This window comes from Elaeis guineensis, chromosome 6, assembly GCF_000442705.2.
Source record: "Elaeis guineensis isolate ETL-2024a chromosome 6, EG11, whole genome shotgun sequence".
NCBI lineage: Eukaryota > Viridiplantae > Streptophyta > Magnoliopsida > Arecales > Arecaceae > Elaeis > Elaeis guineensis.
The window spans coordinates 131,336,781-131,345,074 of NC_025998.2; the positions used below are offsets into that span (position 1 = coordinate 131,336,781).

An 8,294-nucleotide genomic window follows, 5' to 3' on the forward strand; every position below is an offset into this window, starting at 1 on the left:
TATGAGAAATAAATAATATGTAAGACATCATGGGAAATATGAGAATGACATGATGAGTGTATATTTTTAAGTACATATCTCAAATAATATAAATAAATTTTGAGGATGAAATTATTTGAAAGAGGGGAGAATGTAACATCCGGCCCAATTGGGTTCTGAATCAAGCCCAAAAAAAAAAAGAGTGGAACGAAGAAGACTCCCGTTGGGAGTCTTCTTCCACCCGAATCACTGGAGGAGAAGCCGGATCCGAGGGGGATTCGACCTCTCCTCCCCTCTATAAGACCCCCTCTCCCCCTCCTTCAACAACCTAAGATGATCATCGGACTCTCTCTCTTCCCTTTCTCCCTGTTTTCTCCAATTGAGGTCGAGGCCTCCCATACCCATGCTCGTTGGAGATTGGAGCTGGTGACGCTGTTTAAGCATGAGGTAAACCCTTCTCCTCCTTCCTCTCTTCCTTCCTCTCCTTTCCACGGTGCTGTGCACCCTCACCGACAGTCGAGCTCGTTAGAAAATCCATGAAAAACTAAACCTCTGTTTTACTCTGTTTCGACCGGACCCTTTCTTCTCTTTTCCGACCATCGACACTGTCGTTTGCGGCGTCCCACCCCTAGGATAGCACCCTCGTCCCTTTATCCCTCTTTCCTGAGAGGTTTTGACCATCGATGACCGACCAATAATTGAAAAATAAAAGAAAATTGATGGTACCTTATTTTTTCAATTTTTTTTTATTTTTCATCAGCCGAACCTAGCCGTCGGTCACCCCTTACCCCACTACCATCGACCACCGCTATCGGATCTTCGATCGTGCTGCCACTTTCGTCGGAGTCGAGCCATCAAGCCCCCTTTGGTCCTCCCCCTGTTCGGCTAAGGAAGAGGAAGAAAGAAGAAAACGAGAAAAGAAAGAAGAAGAAGAAGAAAAGAAAAAGAAAAAGAGAAAAAGAAAAAAAATAAAGAATGAGAGAATTTTCTCTCTCCTCTCTCTACTTTTTCTCTTCAATTTCTCTCTCTAGATTCTCTCTCTATTTTCTCTCTCTAGATCTTTTCTCTCTCTTAATGGATTTTATCTTTCTAGGGTCATTTTCTCTCTCTGATTATATCACGGATCCTAAGATAAACTTGAGATGAAAATATGATGACCTGAGATTGCTTCAAAATTCGTACAGTAGTTGGATCCCAATCCGATCCTTATTCAAAATTTATAACATCGATCATGGTTAATCCATATTAAGTCACCATAATATGATCTCTGATGATCTCGATCATGATTGCCTCATCTGAAGGATATGAAGATTCTCTCTCCATTTTCTTTCTCTTAATGGATTTTCTCTTTCTAAAAATTTTGTGGATCAATGGAGGATCTAGATACTTAGACAAATCCTAATTTTGGTTAATCCTAAGAGAGGTCCTGGATTTGTATTATCAGGATCGATTATCGATAATTTCTTCATATATGATTTTTATATTTGATCAGGATCATAAAGAGATATGATTGTCTGCATAAAATATTGAGTAGAATATCTTATTTGCGAAATTCATAAATCAAGAAGAACATTAATTTTTGTGCTTAGATCAGTCATTGATAAAGGTAAGAATCTTTGTACATGATCACCGTTATATATGCTATTTTGTCGTTGGTATTGTATCGTTGGTTTTGCATTGTTGAATTCGTGATCGATGATTTTGCTATATTGAGACACAATTATTGCTTATATGATTTTTGAGCATGAGTATGTTATGTCAATATATATGTATCAGTGATTGATGGTATGATTATATGGATATGATATATTTATTTTGATCACATCGCAAATTGAAATTGATTAAAGAAGTCAAAATATTATAATTCCATGAAAATAAAAAGAAAGAGAGATATGGTATGGACTAGCCTTATCATGTGGAACAGTCTGTCAGGAGCTTATGCTTGGGACAGCTAGCCAGAAGCTTATGCCTAGGATATCCCACCAGGAGCTTATGCTTGAGACAGCCTCCACAGGCTTACGTGTGGAAGAATTTGATCCGAGAAAGATTATGGACATTTTGATCCGAGAAAGATCATGAATATTTCGATCTGAAGAAGATCATAAAAATCGATGCGATAAAGATCATCGCATGATCCTGATTAGTCCAAAGCTGAAAAGGATAAAAGGTTATCAAACCAAAGATGTGAAAAGATGAAATAGATATTAAGATCATGTGATAATGAAAAGAGAAAGGAAAGATCAGACATGAAATAATTGTTGAATAAAATTATTTCACCCATTAACATATGATGATGCATCTCTTTTGACAAGACAGATAAATTATAGATGATTGCATTATTCTAGATATTGAATATGGTATTTAATATTTTATTTTTTATCTTTATTTTTAGATTATTTTATTATATTGATGTGATATGAAAATTCTTACTAGACTATAAAGCTCACATCCCTTCATTTTTTTTCTTCTCAGAGTTACAGGATGATCATGGTTGGCTATGGTTTTCATTTGCGGGTGAGCAGATGTATAGATAGAGTATCATTATATCTAACCAGAAGATTAAAAAAATTTTATTTATAATTATATAAGTTTTACTGATTATTATTAAAATCAGATATTATGGATGTTGAGGTTGTAATAAATTACTTTTGGCCTTGCATAGGCTTGCTCTAAAGAGTGTGCGGCCATCACTTATCTGATCCAAGTGGTGGGTTCGGGGCATGATAGTGGTAGATGAGGATGAGGAAACATGATAAGGTGGCTTTTTTTTAAGAGCAGTTATGAGGCCTAATATGATTAACCAGATCCATGCTATTCGTGCCTTTTAAGGAATCCATGACCATTGAATTTTTTGGGTTTTAAGGGTCAAAGCTTCCTTGGCACCCATGATGAACAAGATAGGATTACAAGAAATTTTTGATTGAGGAGGGTTTAAACAGAGCTGCAAATAGAGTTTATAGTATTTTAGAAATCTTAAAGTTTACAGAAACTCGTAAGCATATTCACATAAATCCGCAAGTGGATGCTAATAATTGGCCTTTATAATAGATGATAATATAATAATTCAATATTTCTAATGAATTAAATTACTAAAAATAGAACTATAAATAAAAGCTACAGCCTATTAGGGCTCTCTGGTTTAAAAATAGAAGTCAGAAATTGAAAAAAAAATACTCTTTGTCTACAACTATTATACAAAGTAACAGAAGTGATAGATTAATTCAGATAAGAATAATTTATCAATATTTAAGAAATCCAATCAAACTAAAATACTAAAACTTTATATCTGAATGATGAAAGTTGGAACAAAATGAAATCGGGACGTAGAGATTGTTAAAATATTTGCCTTAGAATGTTATTAAACAGAGTTTTTCTGCTAATAGTATTCTACTGAAGATAGGATGGATTTAAATAAAAAAATTTAATAAACTTTAAGGTTATCTAAACTATGCGATAAGGATAAGAAAAGAAATTAAACTTACTAAGAACTTGGTTGGATTGGCTTATTAATGTATAAATCAAAAGAAGAAGAAAAATGCCAAAAGCATGTGATCACCGTCCTAAAGCAAATTTTTGATCCTCATGCCAGTGTTTATCGAGAATTTTACCTCAGGATATGATCGGGATTCCCCCTCTTAGAGCATAATTGTAGAGAGAGTTGACAGTCCTTCTCTAATACTTAGCAACAAAATTAGAAATAAAAATAGAGAGAGTGATGGAAAAAAGAGAAAGAGAGTTCTCAGAACACTGGACTCTTAGAGACAAAACAGAAAAGATCACTAATTTTCCTTTTTCAGATACCTTATAGGCTAGGACTCATGGTCGACCGCAAGCAGATGCCTACAGAAGACTGCCTAACCGACAGATCCAAAGGAAGAGCCGATCAAGAAAAACTAGGATATTTGGGATAAATGGTCATATGACCATTTGACTACAAAGAGAAGCAAAGCGACTGATCAGAGAAATATGTTAAGAAATAAGATAAAATAAAGAAATAATATAAAATATGATAAGGAAAATAAAAAAAGTTTGCTATCATCACGCCCAAAACTCCAACAGAGGAAAGGTTGTGAACTCACAAAGCACACCTCAAAGATGGGCAGTGGGCATTTCCTAGAAGAAGGCTTTAGCAAGGCAACCTTCTTCTAAAACAAATAGATGGTTGACAAATCCAACAATTTTATAGGTCCTTCATGTATTGCCATTTTTGCTACATGATCCAACTACTATAATGTGCATATTGGAGACAATGGTTATTGGGGAAATTACTTCTACCATGGGGCTCCCGGTAGACATCCCAATTATCGATAGAAGGCCTTAAGTTTTTGTTTCTCTTTGTTGGAAAAAAAATAATTGTGAAAAAATTATGGTGCTCCAAGCCCAGCACCTGGGTCCGTCCCTAGCCACATTAGCTTCATTGGAGCCTTGCGGCAACAGGCCCAAAAGAGGAATAAAAACTACTAAAAATTATACTTGTGACTATAAATTTCAGTATTGACTATAAATTCTATATAAAACTCAAATATTAGGAATTCATAATTGTTTAATGGGAAATGTGATGAGACATTATTAAAAATCATCACTATAGCATTTACAAAATTTTATGGGTGAAGGATATTTTAATCAAGTTAATCATATTTTTGGTAGGAAAAATAATTATAATAGGCAAGTATTGTTTCTCTAAAATTCATATGGCTATCTCTTCCATTTTGATTGTGTTTCTAATGGAAAGACATCTAAATTTTAATTATTTAAGGGTGGAAAAAGAAAATTAATAATTGATGGTCTATTAATGTGATGATTGGCTAAGCTCGTTCAATTAATTCACGAAAGGAGAACCCATAGCATCTAATTAAAGTGAGTTACACTTTGATATATAAATGGCAATGAAGAAGAATAAATTTTGCTTTATATACTGGATGGTTTTATTCTTATTTTCATTGAGAAGGGTTTGAAAGAAGGGGGCCATGAAGATGCATATTGGCATAAGTTGCAGCTTGGTGACTCTGTTGCTAGTGATGATCTGGTTATCATGCAACATGTCGAGGGTGTGGGCTACAACACAGCAATTGGAGGTGTGGCGACAACAAAAGCGATTGAATAAGCCTGCCATCAAAAGTATCAAGGTTTGCCATTCCACTATTCTTTCATTTGTCTTTTATGATTTTTTGTTTTTTTGGATAAGAAAATATATTTTGTTCATTATGAGAAAGTTTTATGTAAATTTCCTAAATTCTTTTCCAATAAAAATCAATTTTACAAAGCATTTTGTGCTTATTTTTTAAAGAAGAACCTTAATTTGGTCAGAAACTTTTAGATTATTTAATTTATCATCAATTTTTAATAGGAATTTTGATCTTTCCCATGCTTACGCTTTTCTTCGGTTGGTCTAGTCTCAGCTTTCATTGGTTTGGAGAATTTATTCGCATGTCATCCCTGCTTAGCAAAACCCCTTTCAAGAATTGTTATTGCACTTTTTTTTTCGACAAAAATATGAAGATTAATCCTATCCATCCCACGCTAGTGGATGAAATTTATCTTAATAATTTTTTGATGGTTATCTATTTATCATTTTTAAAATATGGAAATTATTTTCTAAAATATGGATGTCTTCCTCTAAACATTCTCCCTGCTCCTGATCCCCAACTTCCTAGAATCGGTCCTCATTATTTCCTTCACTATGGCCCTAATCCCTAATGCACCCATATGCTGCCGGCTTCCTTCCGAGTGCTTGCCCATCGCAGCTTCCCCTCCTTTCCATCCACTCCTTGATCCATCGGTACCCGGGGGAAATTTGGATCACTCTTTGCACAATGAATGGTGAAAAAATAAAAACATATTGTGCGATACATTTTAAGAAGCATGGTAGCAAAACTCATTTCTGTAAAATGCTCGCATGATGATTTCTCAACTTCTGATGTTTTAAAGTTAAAACTAGGAATTTTATTGTCCCCTAAAAAAAAATAAAAAATAAAAACCAGGAATTTTATTGTGTTTCTTTTAAAAGATTTTGTTATTTTCCATTTACTCGTAGTAGTGCCATCTAATTTATAGTGTATAAATGGTTCCTCTATGCTTGCTTGGGCATTAATAATTCTTGAGCTATGCTTCTTTCCCAAGTCATTAGCATTTTATTCTGTCACTTTTTGAAAAATAAAAGTTTTAACTTTTGCCGTTCGTTCAGATTACAATCCCTTCTAGTTTCTCCCATAATCTTCTACTTCTATCCTACTAATTTTTGGCATTTTTCATTGTAATGCTTCTTAATTTGTGGTTTCGTTTGTTCTCATGTTTGTTTCCTTGAAAAGAGCCCGGATGGAGATATCATAGACTGTGTCCATATCTCTCATCAACCAGCCTTTGATCATCCTTTACTCAAAAACCACACTATCCAGGTGTGCTGTCTTCCACCCTTCAATTTCTCTCTCTCAAATTTTTCCCATTTGACTTTATGTTTACACCTGGTGGTCTCTTTGTACACTTTGTCTCCACCTTGTGCAAAATCTTCAGATGAGGCCAAGTTTCTACCCATTAGGCCTGTACGATGAGAACAAGGTGGCGTCAAAGATGGAACCTAGCTCCGTACCTCAGCTTTGGCATCAAAATGGGAGGTGCCCAGAGGACACCATCCCTATTAGGAGGACCAAGAAGGATGATGTGGTGAGGGCTGCCTCTGCCGAAAGATATGGAAAGAAAAGGCACAAGACAATCCCAAATCCCACTTCTGCACACCCTAATCGGGATGACGTTGGATATGAGGTATATAGTTCTGAAAATATATGAAAATGAGTAGAGTTGGAATAAAGTATCTCTTGCCTTGCCGTTTCCTTCACCTGCTCCTTGGCCTTTCTCATTTGTGCTCGTTGATGGATTTTCCTGAGTAGCATGCGCTTCTTTTTGTCACGAGAGATAAGTACTATGGAGCAAAGGGAACCATAAATGTGTGGAACCCGACCATCCAAGAGCAGGATGAGTACAGTGCATCTCAGCTCTGGGTTCGTGGGGGTCCTCCAGAATCACTCAATACCATCGAAGCTGGTTGGCATGTATGTGATTGCTTCAATTTCAAATATTTTAAAATTAGTTTTAGTTTTGTGAAATTCTGAAAGTCCTCTCTTCATGCATTAATTAACTTCAGCTGGTTACTCTTTGGTGTGGAAAAAAAAAAAAGGTTAATCCAAGTGTGTATGGAGATGATAGAACAAGACTATTTACTTTCTGGACTGTAAGTTAACATTCCTTCATTTTCCCTTGTTCTCTGTGTTGTTTCTCCTAGTTTCTATTCCTTTTTTTTTTTTTCTTTTTTTGGTAGGAGTTCTTCTATTCTTTTCTGGCTAAGTATATGAAAGAGGAGGTGCCACAGAAATTCCTAATTTCGGTAGATGACTAAAGGCAAAAATTTTAAAAATTGGGTGGCTTCTAATATTTTGCTGTGAAATTTTAGGCTGATAATTATGCATCAATAGGCTGCTACAATCTGCGCTGTCCAGGGTTCGTTCAAGTCAACAAGGAAATTGCGTTGGGTGCTACCATCTACCCAATTTCCAGCTATGATGGACCCCAGTATGAAATCACTATACTTATCTGGCAGGTAAAAACAAAGATTCATGCGATTTTTTATTTCTCGTCCTAACTTGCAGTCTCTCGGCGTAGCAAAACTACAATAGTAATATTTAATAATTTTTCATGTTTGATCTATAAATACTAAAAACCATTCATATGGCTTTCATTTTTTGAGCAGGATCCATATTCGGCGAATTGGTGGTTGCAGTATGGGAATCGATCTGCATTGGGCTACTGGCCTTCATCCTTATTCCCTCATTTACGTGACGGTGCCTCAGGGATACTATGGGGAGGGGAGATTCTGAACTTAAATGTAAGTGGTCAACACACCTCCACCGAGATGGGCAGTGGCCATTTCGCAGGAGGTAAGTTTCGCAGGGCGAGCTTCTTCAAGAACATTCGAATAGTTGATCACTCCAATAAATATCAAACTCCTCGAGGCGATCAGATATTGATGCCGCAAAAGTTGTGCTATGATCTGGAGTGGGACGGCGGTGATAGTTTCTACTACGGGGGCCCTGGTTTCAATCGCGAGTGTCCATAGAAGTTATTAGTTCTTTGTATCTCCTTCTTGTTGGGAGAAAAACAACTATGGAAAAATAATTGTGAACAAGCGATGCCCAACGAGAGTAAATATTTTTCTTTTATACAATCAAGTAAACTATCAAAATCATCAAGCACTAACAATCAAGAAACCCAATCAATAATCAATATGAAAATAATTTAATAGCCCACGAGAGAGAGAGAGAGAG

The 8,294-nt window shown here is 35.8% G+C and overlaps 1 protein-coding gene across 1 annotated transcript; it reads left to right on the forward strand.

Moving 5' to 3' along the window:
- The first annotated feature begins 4,909 nt into the window (after positions 1 to 4,909).
- Positions 4,910 to 8,086, forward strand: LOC105046491 (protein neprosin-like). Its single transcript, XM_010925077.2, has 7 exons — positions 4,910 to 5,105; positions 6,288 to 6,374; positions 6,490 to 6,738; positions 6,864 to 7,025; positions 7,151 to 7,204; positions 7,424 to 7,570; positions 7,721 to 8,086. Exons 1-7 carry the CDS (start codon positions 4,947 to 4,949, stop codon positions 8,084 to 8,086), a joined length of 1,224 nt encoding a protein of 407 aa, XP_010923379.1. The 5' UTR covers positions 4,910 to 4,946.
- Positions 8,087 to 8,294: the final 208 nt, after the last annotated feature.